Here is a 17,860-nt window from a genome sequence, read left to right as displayed (position 1 = left end):
TTCGGAGATGATATGAGAGTTTACATGGACCACAGTCACATAGGGGGAATCGATGTTACTTGGTTGAAACGGGGACAATAATACGGGACAGATCGGACGATTAACGAAACAGCATCTTTTAATTCAAAGTGGGTCGACAGTTTTGTGCACAACCCGTGTTGTTCCATACTTAAATTTCTTCCCATAGAAAGATTTTATAACGGAGCGTCCTGCCAATTGGTCGCTCATTGTGTTTGTTAACATCCGTGAAGACGTCCACCAGCAAAACACCTCTCCAGCAGCAACATTTTGAAAATAGGTAGGATTGCATTTTCAATATTTAGTCATTAACTAATTCAATTGGAAGTCTTTTGATTAGATTAAGGATGTCGTTGTTGTTTGCTTTATTCGCCGTGAATTGGGTTTTCTTTGCCTGTCACGCCGCTCCAACCGGACAATGCAAAGCAACACGGAACACTGCCACTTCGTATTCCGGATTCCAGATTTGGTCAATCACGCCTCATTCGCAAAGCGAACAAACTGCCCTTTTCAAGATCATCAAAAACTACAGTAAAGTCTAGCGATATTTAAATGATTAAGTTGCAAGTTAAATTGGATTGAAAACGCAGAACTTGAGATATGGAAAGAGACCAAGGAATTGGACGACCCGGTGGATATCATGGTACCGCCCCGCGTACAAAAAGAAGTCAGACAAAAGTTGAAAGAAGCTAAACTGCCCTACGACATCGAAATCCTGGACTTGCAAAAGGAAATTAAAAACGAGAATCCCATCGTCAACGCCAGTGCCAGCACTCGTAACGCAGGTAACAATTGTTCCTATATCTAAATCAAGAGTGCGTGTAACTGTATTAAAATTGTTTAGCTCACCAAATGGACTGGACCAGGTACCACCGGTTGGACGATATTTACGGCTACCTCAAATATTTGGCCGACACTTACCCGTGTCATGTCCAGTTGATTAATATCGGTACCTCGTACGAAGGACGGCCGCTCTACGTTGTTCACATCTCCAATTCGACTTCTGCCCACACACCTGCAATTTGGATCGATGGAAGTAATGTCACTTATTAAAATCTATTTCAAAAGGTTTGATTTTGACAAGTAACGCTCTCTTTTGTTTCAAGCATTTCACGCTCGAGAATGGATTTCGCCAGCGGTGGTAACTTACATTATTCAACAGCTCGTTGAAGATCCGGCAAACTTGAAACTCTTGCAGAATGTCGACTGGTACATTATGCCCGTTGTGAATCCTGACGGTAAACGTTCTTTCCTATGAAACAAAAATATTAAATAAACAAGGTTATAAATTTGAAATTACATTCAAGGTTATGAGTATTCACATGTGAGCAGTCGACTATGGCGAAAAACTCGTTCACCGTCGGAAGTGGAATCAGGAAGGTGTCAAGGTGTTGATCCTAATCGTAATTTTGACTTTAAGGTCAGTAATTGGTTTTTACTGCTGTTCTAATGTCTTAATTCAATTAATTCATTGTATCCATAATGATCTATAGTGGGGTGGTGCAGGCTCAAGCAGTAATCCGTGCTCTCAAGTATACAAGGGACCTAAAGCCTTTTCCGAGCCAGAGACTCTTGCCTACGCAAATTTCATCAGCAGCATTTCCTACAAAACTAAAGTACAAAAATGTTTTTCATTTTGTTCTTTAGTGTCATCACTAAAACTAACCTTTTCTTTGCAAACAGCTTTACCTAACTCTTCACAGCTCTGGTCAGAAGATTATGCTTCCTTGGGGTTACGATCGAATTGTACCACACAATTTTGACGAAATGTTGGCACTGGCCCAGAATGCCGCTTGTAAATTCAAGCTGTTCAATTATAAAGTTGGAAACAAGGTCGATCTTCTCTACCGTGCTTCAGGTACATACAATAACCTTGAATTTCATTGCTAAAAGAAATAAAATTTTGTGAATTTGGTCTGAACAGGTAACTCGGCAGATTGGGCCGCATCTATTGGAATCGAATACGTCTACTCCGTCGAGCTTCCAATCAGAGGATTTGTCTTACCTGCCTCAAACATTATACCGGTGAGCCAAGACTTCTTCCGGGCTATGGATGTTTTCGCTGATAAAGTATCCACTCTCACTGTGGTTGTCAAATAAATACCGGTACCTCAATTGTTACACTGATCTAATTTGACCAAATGACCAACAATTCTCATCCTCATGTACTCTATTATTTATAAAATTGTTAATCACATTAAGATAAATTATTTAAACCGTTTTCCAACTGAATTTCAAGCTGCTCTGTTGTGTAAAGATAGAAACCTTGAATAAAATCAATTGTGTTAAAACATTTGACTTCTCAGTGTCTTTCTCTAACGAAATTTTTCTTCATCAATCTACCAAAGTAAAAATAAATTGAGTAACGTGTTGGATGGTTACACACCCGTAAACAAAAGTTACCTCAACGTTCTAGGAAGAGAAAAAAGTTTTTCAATTCCGAATTCCTGGAACTGCTGCTTTTCTTTCTTCGGTAAAGTTCTGATGATGGAGCCGTGGCAGGTAGGACCTCGAGGTCGGAGGATGTGCCTCTTCCATCCCCACCTGTCCTTAGCACTGCACTTTTCTCCACCAAGTCCCACTGGGACTGTGCGGGCTGCCGTTTGACGTAACGCGCTTGTTTGCGGGGTCCTGTTGAAGGGGTGAAATTTTTGCGGAAGAGACGGGAACCTTCCCCGTGTCATGTGTCCGACACCTTCCGATTGGTTCTTGACGCTCTGGGTCTCCTCTTATATAAGCCAACATTTCAGCAGTTCAAATCATTCAGTTCTTTCCTGTTGTCTCATCAACTCCTCGAAATAACTTCTCCAGCCTTTCAGCGCATTGCCATCATGTCTCTTGACAACTGTTCCATCGAGTACTCGGGTAATTTTCACTTTTGCTTTTTACTCTTTCCATTTTGTTTTGATTTGTTGTTTGTTTTAATTTGTTGCAATCTGTAAAAAAATGTTGCTAACACTGTGAATGTTTCAATTGACAGATGTCGATTGCGAGAATTCGTCCGACAGTGGATTTTCCATCTCTTCCTCGGAAATTCCGAGTGAACCAGTTCTCCCTCGAGTTGGAATTTTGCTTCCGCTTTTCTGTGTAGAGTTCGTTCCTATTCAGCTGTTGGTTCCGTGTTACTTGCCCATCAATGAAGCTCCGGATCAACAAGTCAGCCCTGTCCAGTCTAAGCATCAACTCATCAAGTGGTCGCTACCTCCTCCATCTCCGGCACCTGTTGCTCTTCCTGGATGGAATCCGATGCCTTAGTAAGATTTTAATTTGTCTCTGTTTGTTTTCCACCATGTTATTGAATTTCTGTGTTTGTTTGTAGTGGATTGGAAACATTTTGGCAGAGCGCTTTCTGCTGGTTCTTCCGTCCCTTTCTGACCGGACACGGACATCTGTGGACACTGGAGCCAACGCAACTTCCTCCGCTTTCCGTCGAGTGGCCATGGCATTCCATTTCTTACTTGGCTAAAGTTCGATTCCAGTGCAAGGTAAATTGATTGAATTTCTAACTTGTTGTGATTGTGACTGATTGAAATGTTGTTTTGTTGTTTCAGTGCAAGCGATCATGGACATCCATGAAGGGTCGAGTGGCCTTTTGGTTCCGTATCCGACGACAAGGCGAAGAAATCTTCTGTGAAGTTTTGTTCAAATTGTTTGGACAGAAATGCAGTTCTTGCAACCCTTCAGTCTCAGTCGATGAGGTAACTTTGCTTTTCTCTTATTTCAATGAAAGTCATTCGCTAATTCGTGTCAAATGTTTTTAGTCTGAATTCCTGCTTCCGCTGTGGTATCCCGATGAAATCGAAAATGCCATCAGATTCCTTTCAGGCCAAGTCATCGCTGCTTATTACGGAGGAAGGAAGGTGAATGATCAGCCGCTGAGTGTTCGTTTCCAGAGCAGCAAGCCCATCAGCGACCGTTCATCGGTTCACCATGATGCCACTCGTTGCCAAGCTTGTCAATATGGATTATGTTTAACTTCTCAATCTTTTTCTATTTGACTGGAAACCTCCGTTGCCATTTGACTAATCGCTGTATCTGAACATAATCGTGTCCTATTTTTGTAGTTCGAATATACACCTTTCTGGTATTTTTAAGTAAAATTTTCCGTCTTATAGCAGAATTATTTGCTTCAGTTATGCAACAAATTACAATTGTATAAAAGAGTGGCTGTGACAACGTGGTCGTCACAATGCCAAAAACAATTGGAAAATGAAAATAAGCCAGTCGTATTCACCTAATTATTGTTCATATAAAGTTACTAGTTTAATGAGAAATACGAGAAACTACGGTAACTTGCTTTCTTTAAAAATTTTTGTTAAACATGCGCAAGTGTGGTAAGTGCGCAGCGCGTACGTCATTCAAAAAAGATGTTGGCTCGACTTGGGTCTTTCAACCCGTCGTGTTTCAGTATAAATGTGTCACAGGTGTTATCGAAAGAAAAGAAAAAAAAACTGCGATTAATTGATAGCAGCTTTCTCCAAAACGTTTTAGATAAGCAACAGATATTATCGCGTGCGACGCACGTTGGACTAACCGGATGTCGGGTGTTTAGCTATGACGCTACTGAACGCACACTCATCGACCAGCAACACAAAATTGCACTTACGGTTTTTTTTTGTCCACGTACTCAGGGCCACGACGATGAAAAATACATGTGCGATCGTTCGTCTGTTTACGACACCACATTTTAAAAAATGAAACACCTTTTTTTACTTTTTTTAAAAAATGCAAATTTGTTTTCAAATTACGCTTGTGCTCGTCTGAACTGCATAAAAACCCCCCGACACTTGCAAAGAGTCATAAGTAAAATTTAGAATAAACAACCACTTAGCTCCTTTTTAAGTCCCCGTAGAATCAAGTCATCATGAAGTCTCTGGTAATCAAATTTTGCTTTCATGCATTTAAACGTATAAAAGCCTCATTAAATTAACATTGACTGAAAATAGGCGATTTTATTTTTGATCCCTGCTTCGTCTACTAAGACCACTACGTCCACTGGCACAATAACGTTACTATGACCAAATTCGCTTTTACCACGGTCCGAAAAACGATAACCATCACCAAAACTTTACCCGGAACCACGACCATTATTACTTCTACAACCCGTCCTGCGGTCACAACAACTAGGTAGGACCGTAACTGATCTCATACCGTGCATCAACCATTTTCACACAAATATTCTTGATATAAAACTATAATAATAGCACAATAACGATTCCTACCACTTGGACTGTTACAACTATAACCCGACCGAAGACTACAGTTACTGAAACAATCACTAGTTTTTCGACGACAACATTCACAACTACAATGGTGATTCCTACAACAACAACAACGACAGTCGAACCTACAGCTGTTACATCGGTAGAACCCACGGTGGATCCTATTACTGATCCTAATTTTACAGATGGGCCAACGGATGCGCCAACGGACATACCTACGGACATTGTTGAACCATCGATCAGAATGCTTACGGTCACCGATTCCTACTATTAGTCGTTTTTTACGGTGGGTTTTTAACTGTATACCACATTACATTTTCAATTAAATCATTTTACCTTGACGATGTTTCACTAAGAATTTTTGGGTGGTTGGTAATAAACATTATATTCTATTCGATTTCTACTCAATAATCCTGTCTAATTCGATTTGCGAACTTTCAAAAGTAAACAAGATGCGACACAATGTCTGCGCTTCTACCTTGCTAGCTATATTGATTGCAAAAAAAAAATCCGAATAATCGGGGGAGTTCTAAAAGTGAATGCTATACATCTAAAACGAAATCCTACAAAATTTGGATTGAATCCAGCAACGAATACGAATGACGTGCGGCCTTCATACCACCTGCATTTTCTGTATTTTGTACAAGTAACAACGCAGCTGAGTTAAGTGTTTCAACGCAGATGTCGGAAATCCGTGTAATGCTCGAGCAGAGTTTGCCAGCAGTTCATTCAACACGAACTGACATTACAGCGTTAACCCTTTACAAAACTCGACAGAGAAATGCCGACATATGTTTTCAGGTTTTCGAATGGAGTTACATCTTCCAGGGTGGATAAAAAAACCTTACATTAGGCGGATTGAGTCAGTGCAACTTCGCAGTCGCAAGGAGACTAGTTCCACAGCTAAGACGATCCTACGCAAATCAACATGAAGACTCTGGTAAGTCAATTTGAATTCGTCGCCATTTCGCTACTTTTTATTTCACTAAGTGATTTTATTAGAAATTAATTTCTTTCCACATTGCAATGATAATTTTTTAATTTAAAACAGGCTATTTTGGTGGTTTTGATAGCCGTCGTTACTTCTGCCAATGTCGATTCACCTAGAATCCGGTCCAGCTTTAGAGATGTTCCCATCGCACCGTTTCCTTCGAATAGAGCCGTTACTACTGTACGCACCACCACCACGCTAACCACTACTATAACATCCCTTATTACTACATTGACTACACTCATAGTCAGAGAAACAACCACCATTCCAACCACTAAAACGTCAATTATTACCACCCGCCCTATGACCACGATTTTTAGTACAACTGTAATACCCACAACAAGGTTCAGTACTGTAACCGAGCGTCCTTCGACCACAATTACTAGTACAACTGTAATACCTACGACAAGGTTCACTACTATAACCCTTCGTCCTTCCACCACAATTAGTACAACAATAACCGTCCCTACCACAAGGACAATAACTTCTACCACCCGTCCTTTAACTTCCACCACAACTACTCTAACGTTCCCCGTAACAACTATCATAACTGAAACAACAACGTCAGAGATTACGTTTACAGACACGGCAACTACTTTCACAACTACAACGGTGTTTCCTACAACAACAGTCGACCCTACCGCTACTTCTCCGGTTGAGCCCACGGTTGAGCCCACTACTGATCCTAATTTTACAGATGCACCTTGTGAATGTGAATGTACTACGGATGGGACAACGGACGCACTAACAGACATTCCTACGGATGGGGCAACGGACACAATAACGGACACACCTACTGTTGAACCATCGATGAGAATGCAATTTATGGTGACTGATACCTATTATTAATGTCCACTATTTCTAGTGGTTTTCCTATCTACTGGGGTCAAATACTTTCAACACTAATTATCTAACATTTTTAACATCGGTGATTGACAATATACTATTGCAACGGGATTTTGTTTCTGTTTCGTCCATTCGCAAACGAGTTGCCAATTTTGATAAATGACCAAAAAATGTTACTTAAAAATTAAAATACGTTTTTGTATCGGACTTTCTTTAGCGTTTGGATTTCAGGAACTATTGAAGGAACAGTAAATACTTACTTTCCTGTTGTTTTAACTACAGCATAAAAAAGAATCCTATTGGCAGACGAAAGCATATTTCTACTTTAAAACAAATTAAGCAATGTTACTTTAGTGTCCCAAGATGCTTCCAATCCCATCGCTGTACGTGCGGTGAGAAATACGTGAATACTACAAACTGACGCTGAAGATTCAGGATTATTTAGTAACTTCCAATGACAACGTTAAAAAGCTCCAACAAGGCACTATTTTCAAGTGAATCAAAAGTTCCATTCCTTGGATCTTAATATTTCGTTTTACAAAGTTTTCCAGAAATCCTTGCCCAATCGCGCAGATTCGATGTACTGAATATTATCCATACTTTATCGATCCCATTTCACTGACATTAAATTTTCATATTTCTGAGTTACTGGTACGTAAATTCAATTTTCCTTGCACTGAGTTTTAATTATCCCTCTTAGTCATCCGCATGAGTTCACAATTTAAAAGCACAAGAACACGGAGATAATAGCAAGAGAAAATTTGAACTAGCTGATCAACATCCATTTAATAAGACCAACGACTTACCAACCATTATTTAATTGACAAAGACAATTTATTCGCATCAAAATACCTGCTTACATTCAATTGGAAAAATAAACAAACGGTGACGTCACACATTACGATCCAATACTCGAAGATCTCAACGCCCTGCGAGAAAAGAGGATATTTAGACAAATACTTAGTAATCGAATGAACAATTGTAGAAATTTCTCAAAACTGTTGCGGCAAATTTTTCCACCCAGCTCTGCAGAAATTCCATATATTGTAGCACTTAATTCTTCCAACTACTCCATATTTCAGAATAAGCCAGACTATCAACGTGCAAATTCTTCCATTACTGACGCAAACGTACCTAGCGAAACAGGGCACACGCATCGATCCTGCTGTTGACCGACAGCTTGAGTTCCTTGTTAACCCTATACGAATAGTAAAAACAAGATAAATAAACAATAACAATTTTTCGAAATGTATCCGAATCTAAAACGCCCAACGCTATTGATGACAAAGGACGCGTTAGATACGGAAGATACTTTGTGAGATGAATAGAACTCGGCATTCACAAGAATGCAAAGTGTGCTAATCTCAAATGAATGAAGCGGAAAAGAAACGTACCTAGCGCCGCAAGTGAATAAACCGACACGACGGAACCGGAGGCCTTGAACAAACGAACGCACTAACGAAAGAAACAAAAACCGGTGAAAATTCAATTCCTCCACACCGGCTAGCCATCACAATAACTAGTAAAGAACATGTTGGAATAAAATCTGACCGATATGATCACGAAGATCATTCAGTGGATGAATATTCCACTTTTATCTACGAGAACTTTCAAACACCAATCAACGAACGATTGCAATGGTGGGGTAAGATTCTCGAAATTAACAAAGAAGTGTAAAGAATCGCCTACCTTGAAGCAAGCAGTCGGTAGGGAAAGACACCATGTGCATCAGCTCAGGAAAAAAGCACCTGCAATTTACAAAATTTAAGTTAAACAAATCCACAAGAGATTCTATGAAGTTATCGGTAGTATTCTAGAAGGTGCACTCCATTGAGTAAAGTCACCAGCTGGTACGTACAGCATTGATCTAGCACCGGTGCAAATGTGAAACCCCAAAATGGAGAGAGATCACTAATCGACGATGCATATTTGAAACGAGTAAAAAAAAATACCTCACCTCCAAGAGCAGACCATCCAGGATTCTTCAGGCACTGAAGTATGATTGCCAAGACTACCTGACAACACCTAGAGAATGAAACAGCAATCAGTCAACATACAAACCAAGAACATAATATGAGACCATCAATATAGTGTCAGATAGCACAGTATCACCAAAGAGCAAGATCTACCATAAAGGACGCAGGCATGTCCAGCAGAATCAGGCCTCAGTCGCAAATTACAACATCATGTGAAAGAAAAATGCAGATAAGCATCCCATATGAACATACCTCCAGCTTGTTTTTCTTTCTTAACACCAAAAAGGCAGCCTGTAGCATTCACAAACTAGCAGTAAAAGTTGCCCATCCATGCCTGTAATATAAAAAACCAGGTTAGAAATTGTTATCGCAATGGAAAAATGTTGCAATAAAATATGCTTCAGAATTAAAAAATCATCAATGTGATCAGACGGCAATTCCTATCAAGACATTTTAAGGTTCATCATCAAGCAAAAAGAGCCCTGTTAAATTAAGTTTTCTTACCATTTCTAGACACTTTATCGATCAATCCCTCCACAATTGAGTAGCTGAAGGTGTAAGCAGCAACATTTAGTGAACACCTGAAAAATCAAGAGGAATTGTACATTAGCACCGGCAGTTCTGACATACTTGGAAGATTTCTTTAACAACTTTCTTAGTCTTAAAATTCGCTCAAGCATCTTTAGTGCCACGTGGGACAGCCCACGCGAAAAGGAATATGAAATTATTCATGAAAAAACTACTGATACATAAAAGCTTTTTAGAGACTATAAATATACCAACATATTCTACAGAATTGAATGCTGCCAATATAATCTTTAAATACTTCAGTTACGCATGGAATATTACAATTAACAATAGACAAAAGAAATTAAAGCTCACCTCATTTTGCGACGTCATTCTCTGCTCCAACAGATACTTAATCAGGGCTGTAGTGAGAGGATGCAAGACTATTTATACACTCGGTCCCCCCCAATGGCCCCAAAGGCCGAACGAAACCACGCCGTCATTCAAACCCTAATTCATAGAAAGTGGATTGCGGAGCACGTTGCCAAACGAATTAGAAAATATCGCTCAAGCGCGCGTTCATTTTTTATGATTATTATCATTTTATTTATTATTACCTGGTTATAACCATTTGCAACTAGATAATTCTCAAAACTGTAATTTCTATCCTCCTTTCAAAAAGTTGTTCTTATTACACAATACATTCTTAGATTTTTAACCTCGTTTTCTGAAGCCTCCCAGAATCCCCGCACCGGCGGATATGGCGCTGTCCGACAGAGCAACTTATTTTACGTTCGTCGAGTCCATACGCATTTCCCACGCTTAAGTCAATTTTAACGTTGAAATATAGTTATTCATCAATATTTATTTGTCTCTAATATGTCAACTTAACAGCATATGAACAAATCGTCCGACGGAATTGCAATCCTTCACTGATTGATTTACATCGCAAACGAATTTCAGATTTAAGGTGTATTGGGTCACGAAATCGTACATTAATCGAATCGGTAAATACCATGAGAAATTTTAAAAGAAAGGGAGCAGGAATGGCTCATTTAAAGAATCATTTTAATAATGTTCGTTCCGTCGGTCAGAAATTTGTTTTACGATATTATTAGCGAGATTGACACTTCAAGTTCTCTTTTTCTTTCCTCGTCCTTTTGTTTCCGGTGTACCAACCGCTGATTCGCTCTTGCGTTTGGAGCCCTTCGTAGGCGTTGCTTCACTTTTGGCTCCATCGTCCTCTAATTTCGGAGTTGCTTCAACTTTAGATCCAATGCTGGTCTTCGGACCACGCTTCTTCTTGTCTACTTTCTCCTTTTCCTCCCACTCTTGAACTTCTCTTTCTATTAAGGTAATTAGAGTATTGCATCGCCTCTGCAACTCCATAGCTGTGCGCGATTTAAGGAACCAATCGAAGCGGAACTGCGGAGCAGATCTGTGGGCAAAGAGAAAGAAAGTTGAAGGTGACTAATCAAAGTTGATAGCAAAACGTCTAATCATACCTAACAGCGGCTCGCAGCTCTTCGTACACGTTCTCTTTGTCAAACCCTAGACGGTGCAGCATACAAACCAGAAAGCGATCTTCTTCTTCAGTGTAATTTTTGCCTTTGTTAGTTCCATAAGCAATGCGCAATTGATGGAACGGTGCTCGATACTTTGACATCTGGAAAAAAATTAAAAATCAGTATTCACAATATTTTTATACTTCTGACAAATTAGTTTACCTTAGTATCGAGAGCTCTCTTGATCGACGTCCGGCGTTGGATTTTGGCTTCGCCGCGCTCAATTTGAGCCATGATTCGATCAATATCCTGCAGCTCATGGCATCGCTCCCAGAAAATTGCACTGTATTCCATCACTTCTTCTGGGGTTTTACCTGATAATCCAAATTAAAGTGTTAATTAAAAGTTTAACTCTTGGGCTGTCTTACATACACACCTTCAACTTCTTTTGTCATATATTCAACATCATCTCGGCCATATTTCTCATTTGCTTTAATAAACTGGTTGAAGTCCCGCTTCGTCCACGATATAAAACCCTGAGTTAAAAGACTTTCCTTCTCCGCCTGCTCGTCGTCCGTTAGTTGCTCGGCTTCATCAATCTTCCTTTGTTCCTCTCGTTGGACTTTGGCAGCTTCAGCTCCCAGCTCAGGGTTACGTGGAACCTTGTAGCCGACCGTTTTACGGTAATGATAAATCTCTTGATCAAGCAACTCAAATAGCCGTGGCGGGAAAAACTGGAAGTCTTGCACGATGGGTTGTTTAGGTGGTCGAGGAGCCTAAGTAAATTGAAGAAGTGATACAGAGGATTTTTCGAACTGATGCAATAAATATCGGGGTCTTACCTTGGGAGCTTTGGGTTCTGTAACTCGAAGAGCTTCCCTAAAATATGCATCGACGGCATAGTTGGCCTTACGCTCACGTTTAGGCGGTTCAATCCAGGCACCAACAATCGACTTTTGTTTCTCTCTGTGCAACAAAAAATTTTCCATGTAAAGCATGTTCCATGATTACAAAGCTAGATGTGGTATTACCGATAGTCTTCGCCTTCGAACTGGTAGACGGACTCTGTTGGGGCGTCCAAAGTGAAATTACGGAGCGATGATTCTCCGAGTTTCTCGAGACGTTCAGCAACTTCTTGTGTCTAAAAAATAACAATAGAAGATGCAAATTACTCAAAATATCGCTCCATATTTATACAAAGCAAACTTACTCTGTTTTCGCTTTTGGCTAAAATAGATTCTATGTCTTCGTCTGTGATGTCGGAGTCTTTGGAGGCAAAAACGTGATCTGCTCCGTGTCTGATCATGTTGAGCATTTCATCTTTGTTGAGGGCGCTGTTGGTTTTGTCAAGTAATCGCCCTTGTTGAATAACCAATTTGTCAAGACGCAATTTCACTTCGGCCTTCTCAACAATCTTTTCTTCCACTGTATTGTCTGTGATGAACCGAAACACCCTAACCTGCTTCAGCTGACCGATACGATGGGCTCGATCCTACATTAGTTGAAACAGTAAATTAACCTGAAAAGTAACCTCAATGTGTTATCAGATAATACCATAGCCTGAAGATCCATTTGAGGATTCCAATCTGAGTCAAAAAGTACGACAACGTCAGCGGTGGCCAAGTTAATACCCAAACCTCCAGCACGAGTAGAAAGCATAAATAAAAACTTCTTGCTGTCTGGTGCATTATACTCTTCAATTTGACGATGTCGATCCTCGTGAGGAGTGCTGCCATCGAGACGACAGTACTGAAAGAATTCAAATAACGTTCAGTTGGGTTTTAAAAAAAATTAGTTTAATTCTTCTTACATTGTAACCTCTCCAGAGGGAATAATCCTCTAAGATGTCCAACATACGGGTCATTTGGCTAAAAATAAGCACACGAGATCCTTGGGCTTTCAGTTTAGGCAACAGTTTGTCCAAGATAACCATCTTGCCACAATTGTAAACCTAGGAAAAATACAATCGTTTTGTAAGTACAACATTTAAACAAGACAAGAAATGAACTCACAATGTGCTCATCGGTAGTGTAGGGTGGCCCAGGTTCAGCTCCGTCAAACAGGTAAGGATGGTTACAACATTTGCGAAGCTGCATAAGAATATTTTGAAGACGCATCTTTTCCAACTTTCCGGCACCATTCACAATATCAATATCTCTCATCAAAATCTTGGTGTACATCTCACGCTGCATCTTGCTAAGGCCGATATAGACTTTAACTTCCTTCTTAGGTTTCAGTCGTTTTTCTACTTCGGCCTTAAGACGACGGAGAAGGAAAGGTCGTAGAACGGCATGCAGACGATGGATCAGAGAATCGTCTCCAAGACAGTTGTTGGCGTTAAACCATTCATCGAAATCCTAAACGATTGACGACAGTTAAGAAGCTGCAAAGAGTTAACGATAAAATAGAGAACATTACCTCTGAATTGTTGAAGATGTCTGGCAAAAGAAAGTTAAGTAGAGCCCAGAGTTCGTGCAAGTTGTTCTGAAGAGGTGTTCCGGTGATCAGTAGACGGTTAGATGTTTTGAACTCGCGGACAATTTCTGAAAGTTTGGATTTTTCGTTTTTGATACGATGTGCTTCGTCGATAACCATGTATCGCCAGTTGAACTTCTTGAATACAGCTCGTTCTTTCATGACGATTTCATAGGAGGTAACGCATGCATCCCATTCACCTGGCATGATTTCATCGCGAACGATATTGGCCTACGAAAATATGATGATTTCAGCAATGCAACAAAGTACTAAATTTACATTTATAAAACACAAAAAAACATACCCTTGTTTCTTGATCTCCAGTGAGGCACACGGCACGAAGGGTGGGGCACCACTTTTTGAATTCATTCATCCAATTGGCAAGTGTTGATTTTGGTACAATAACCATGTGAGGTCCATTAATGTTGCGGTAGTGCTTCATGTATCCCAACAAAGAGATTGTCTGAAGGGTTTTTCCCAGACCCATCTCATCAGCCAGAATACCATTAATGCCGTTTTCATACAATGAAATCATCCAATTGAGACCACGAACTTGATAGTCCCTCATCTCACCGCCTTTGATGTAAAATGGTGATGTATCAAAGCGTGTAACAAGGGCAGCTTTCTCAGCAGCCTTGACTTCCTCCATCAATTCCTCATCTTCTTCTTCTTCAGTCTTTCTATGTCTGTTATCTCCCGCTTCTGCTATTTTCTTTTCTTTGCGGGGTCTTCCTGGTTTCAGTTTCAAGGGGCTTGATGGAGCTTTGGTTCCTGGAGCTGCCATGAAATGACCGAAAAGCTCAGTTTGTTTCAAGAGATAGTCAAACCTCTTGCTACGGTCCACTTCCTACAGAAACAATTTTTGTCAACAAACAATTCCCAAAACTGTTACAGAAAAACACTTACCGTTTTCTTGTCAAAGTCATCTTTGCCTTTAGAAAGGGATGATCGGGATGAAGACTCTGTTTGCTATTAAATTCAACATGAGAAAATTAATGAATGTCAAATAGTTTCAAATTGAAACAAAACAATCGTGATGGGACTTACAGAATTTTCGCCAGTATCAGCTGGAGTTTCCATAGGGCTACTTTCCTCCTCTGATTTCGACATGTCGATTGAGAGGGTAACCACGCTTCAAAAAGTCGAACTTTTAAACGCCAAGTATCAAGAAATAGACGATTGCTCTCGTTAAATAAGTTGAGATATCTCACTCAGTTCTTGCAACAACACAACAACGCCGTTACGCCGGTTTAACAACGGACAACGGGAAAAAGCGACTGACAAAGAGCGAGTCCGCGAAAGGCGTTGCCAAGTCGTCGAAATTGAATATATGCTGCACGCGTGAAGAGCAATTGCCTTAGCCCTTAGGGCTTTTTCTCGTTCTTTAAAATTTAAAATTTTTTTCAATTTGAATTCAAATTTAAAAAAAAATTAATCTTAACAAATTTATTGTATCGTGGACTTGCCTTCGGTCTTTTCTTCCTTAATTATTTCCTATCACAATTTTATTTTACCCGTAAACTCGTAAAGCGACACTTGAATGACGCGGGATCAACGACAAAATTATTCTTTTTTTTTTTATTCGGCCTTCATGACGTAAGTCAGTTAGTCAGTCGTCTAATATTCGTCGAAATTTGATCATGGATATTTAAACACTTGATTTGATTAAAATGTTGTACATTTACTAGATCGGTACAGTGTTCCTACTGGTTAAAAAAGTTGTTGTTTTTAAGTAATATTGCATAGAATTTAATTTCACCCAAAGTGTTGGGAAAATACAGACAATAAACCAAGACCTCCAACGCAGTTGATCGGAGAGACTAATCCTCTTTTCGCGCAGGGGGGTTGCGTGGATACAGCAGAGCTCCTCTTCGTTTTTACTACCGTCTGAAAGTGAAACAAGATCCTCTGCTCCAACTCGCAGTCATAAAATCACATACACACATAGAAACAGTGTAGTACTGGAAAAAATAAGTCAATTAAATTTCAAACCAAACAAAATCATCAGAACCAATTGTGGTTCTACCAGCAACATGTTTATGCGAAACAATTTTTTAACAATTAGTAAGTAGTCAATTATTATTATATGGCGAATTTCACTGTCCATCCCCACTGGCTCTCGACTTTATTCATTTCAGGAAATTGGATTGATAGGACGCCTTTAAAAATACTCCACTAGAAAAACAAATGGCTTAGTTATTCTTCATTGCAAATTTGTTATAGAAATGTTGAAATACTTTTAATGGATCTTTGTATCCCAGCAAAGTGACGACAGATCCATCAGTCAATGGAACTGGAGCTCCGATCATTAGGGTGTTGTTTTCCGGCCATCGTAGAGTTATTCCGTACACGTACTTCCATATGAAAATTCTCTTACTGGTGTACCTATGATATGATATCTCGATGGTTTCAAGAATCCCTGGAGAAGAATCACATCATCGGTAAAATGACTTACCAAACATTGCTGGTTAGAGTATCATTTTGGAGTGTCCACGGACGAGTTCCGAAAATAGCTTCGCCGTTGACTTGCAACCACGACCCGACGTCGCGCAGACGCTCTTCGAATATTGGACGAATCACGCCGTCCGCCGTGGGCCCGATATTCATCAATAAATTTCCTGCTCTCAGCAAGCACGTTTGTAAAAATACGAGCCAATCAAATCTAGAAGGAATGGTCGCGGCTCGTAAAGCCGTCATCTCCCCCCCGGAATATTTACCTCCGCAACTGACGGTGGTCACAAGCGTCTCGATCAACTCCCGAGTCGTTAGAAAGTCGGAAAGGCGGGCGTTACGTCGGAAGGCCCAGGCTTCTTTGTCGATCGTCATGGCGTTCTCCCATTTACGCGTCTGCAAAACACCTTTTTTTCCCCACCGACGCCAAGTGCGTCATCTATTAACTTACAAATCGTTTTGGCAAGCTTAGCTGTCCTCTTACCTGGATTGTATCTGTCTTGACAATTCACGAAATCGCCGTGTTTACACCCAACGCCATGTCCCCACCGATCATTCACGACCACCGTGTGACGTACTGGACTGTCGTTGTAAAGCCAGGCCAGGAAGTTGAGTGTGTCCCAGTATTTCTCGCTGGCTTCCCAGTCGCCATCCGACCAAATGACGTCCGGTTTATAAGTGTTTACCTAATAAAGACCAATCAAAACAAACCCTGGGAAACAGGTCGCATAAGTCTTTTGATGATTCTTACCAATTCGTACAGTTCGGGCATCGTTTTCAACCTGACAAAATCTTGCGTCTCGAAATTGTTGGCTTTATCTTGAAGGTAAAGGGGGTGATACCATTCGTACAAACTGTGATACAGACCGAAATGCATGTTCGTTTTCTCTCTAATGGCTTCGGCCAATTCACCTGTGGCAAGAAATAACCGCCGCCCTTTTTTTAAAAAGAAAAAACCTATTAACGAATTGGGAAAAATCTTACCGACGAGATCTCGTTTGGGTCCAACATCCATGGCATTCCAGTTCCAGGAATACTTTGACGGCCAAAGAGTGAACCCTTCGTGGTGCTTGCTTGTCAGGACGACGTATCTGTGAAATATGTGTTCATCATCAAAAGTTATTTCGCCTTCCAAAAATTAAAAATGTTCATTGCATACTTGGCCCCTGAACTCTTGAGTATTTCAGCCCAGTGATTCGGATCGAAAAATTCGGCGCGGAATTGTTGGGCGAAATTCGCATAAGTGAAACCGGGCGGATAGTTCTTCTCCATAAACTCCACGAAAGGAGGACTTTTCTCTAGAGTGAACAAAATAACATGAAGAACAAGGATAGAAAGAAAATTGTTTTTGTGAAATGGGTACCCTTCCAATTGTACCAAAACCATTCGCCAAACGAGGGGACAGAGAAAACTCCCCAGTGAATAAAAATCCCGAATTTGGCATAATCAAACCAGGACGGTATTTCTCGAGTGTCCAAGCTTTCCCAGTCAGGAGTGAACCGCTTGTTGTTGGCTTGTTCTTCATTTTCTCTGTAATCAAATCGAGTTATGGCATAACTTTTTCATGTAAATATCAATTGGCAAATGCTTACAAATTGACGTCAAACACATCGTCTTCTGCATTGTTCTTGTTGAGAAAATCAGCCGAAATAACTGTCAAAACAGTTGCCAACTTTAAAAGCACAAGTATCTTCATGGTCGCCACAACAACAAACTAAAAGGTCCACTTCTCCCGACGGCAAAAAGGAACGAGTCTCTTTATCTTATCTCCAGCTGATATCGGTCGTCAAATTTCTCAACGCGTTGATGACCTACACAAAAGATAAACCAAACATTGAGCAACATTATTATTATTAAATCGTTCCCTGT

General features: G+C 40.3%; 6 protein-coding genes across 7 annotated transcripts; 4 read left to right on the top strand and 2 right to left on the bottom strand.

Annotated features, from left to right (window-relative positions):
* Positions 1-208: 208 nt before the first annotated feature.
* LOC124341104 (carboxypeptidase B-like) lies at positions 209-2,311 on the top strand. Its single transcript, XM_046794036.1, has 9 exons — positions 209-298; positions 359-549; positions 609-803; positions 863-1,054; positions 1,125-1,256; positions 1,326-1,438; positions 1,512-1,634; positions 1,702-1,876; positions 1,943-2,311. Exons 2-9 carry the CDS (start codon positions 366-368, stop codon positions 2,116-2,118), a joined length of 1,290 nt encoding a protein of 429 aa, XP_046649992.1. The 5' UTR covers positions 209-298; positions 359-365; the 3' UTR covers positions 2,119-2,311.
* A 470-nt stretch (positions 2,312-2,781) lies between these two features.
* Positions 2,782-4,673, top strand: LOC124341242. Its single transcript, XM_046794258.1, has 5 exons — positions 2,782-2,883; positions 2,999-3,272; positions 3,338-3,503; positions 3,570-3,716; positions 3,780-4,673. Exons 1-5 carry the CDS (start codon positions 2,850-2,852, stop codon positions 4,014-4,016), a joined length of 858 nt encoding a protein of 285 aa, XP_046650214.1. The 5' UTR covers positions 2,782-2,849; the 3' UTR covers positions 4,017-4,673.
* A 10-nt stretch (positions 4,674-4,683) lies between these two features.
* Positions 4,684-5,637, top strand: LOC124341410 (salivary glue protein Sgs-3-like). Its single transcript, XM_046794508.1, has 2 exons — positions 4,684-5,145; positions 5,223-5,637. Exons 1-2 carry the CDS (start codon positions 5,033-5,035, stop codon positions 5,512-5,514), a joined length of 405 nt encoding a protein of 134 aa, XP_046650464.1. The 5' UTR covers positions 4,684-5,032; the 3' UTR covers positions 5,515-5,637.
* Positions 5,638-6,069: 432 nt separating this feature from the next.
* On the top strand, positions 6,070-7,188 carry LOC124341264 (salivary glue protein Sgs-3-like). Of its 2 annotated transcripts, XM_046794287.1 has the most exons (3): positions 6,070-6,180; positions 6,292-6,575; positions 6,642-7,188. In XM_046794287.1, the coding sequence occupies exons 1-3, from the start codon at positions 6,169-6,171 to the stop codon at positions 7,078-7,080; spliced, it is 735 nt and encodes a 244-aa protein (XP_046650243.1). In that variant the 5' UTR covers positions 6,070-6,168; the 3' UTR covers positions 7,081-7,188. The 2 variants fall into 2 exon arrangements, with proteins under 2 accessions (XP_046650243.1, XP_046650242.1); XM_046794286.1 differs by having other exon boundaries at positions 6,292-7,188.
* Positions 7,189-10,517: 3,329 nt separating this feature from the next.
* On the bottom strand, positions 10,518-14,833 carry LOC124340833 (chromatin-remodeling complex ATPase chain Iswi-like). The gene is made up of 14 exons (XM_046793555.1): positions 14,588-14,833; positions 14,447-14,509; positions 13,845-14,387; positions 13,484-13,771; positions 13,078-13,422; positions 12,876-13,016; positions 12,620-12,814; positions 12,276-12,557; positions 12,097-12,206; positions 11,908-12,031; positions 11,502-11,841; positions 11,288-11,439; positions 11,066-11,226; positions 10,518-10,998 (listed from the first exon to the last, which is right to left on the bottom strand). The coding sequence occupies exons 1-14, from the start codon at positions 14,648-14,650 to the stop codon at positions 10,692-10,694; spliced, it is 3,114 nt and encodes a 1,037-aa protein (XP_046649511.1). The 5' UTR covers positions 14,651-14,833; the 3' UTR covers positions 10,518-10,691.
* A 440-nt stretch (positions 14,834-15,273) lies between these two features.
* Positions 15,274-17,784, bottom strand: LOC124341077 (alpha-L-fucosidase-like). The gene is made up of 10 exons (XM_046793997.1): positions 17,584-17,784; positions 17,355-17,521; positions 17,151-17,289; positions 16,976-17,082; positions 16,743-16,903; positions 16,476-16,677; positions 16,258-16,398; positions 15,996-16,158; positions 15,778-15,925; positions 15,274-15,715 (listed from the first exon to the last, which is right to left on the bottom strand). The coding sequence occupies exons 1-10, from the start codon at positions 17,685-17,687 to the stop codon at positions 15,623-15,625; spliced, it is 1,425 nt and encodes a 474-aa protein (XP_046649953.1). The 5' UTR covers positions 17,688-17,784; the 3' UTR covers positions 15,274-15,622.
* Between the last annotated feature and the right edge of the window lie 76 nt (positions 17,785-17,860).

The sequence above is a fragment of the Daphnia pulicaria genome, chromosome 5 (assembly GCF_021234035.1).
Source record: "Daphnia pulicaria isolate SC F1-1A chromosome 5, SC_F0-13Bv2, whole genome shotgun sequence".
NCBI classification, from domain to species: domain Eukaryota; kingdom Metazoa; phylum Arthropoda; class Branchiopoda; order Diplostraca; family Daphniidae; genus Daphnia; species Daphnia pulicaria.
Note: the sequence above shows the minus strand (reverse complement) of the source record. Positions and strands in the feature narration are given on the sequence as shown.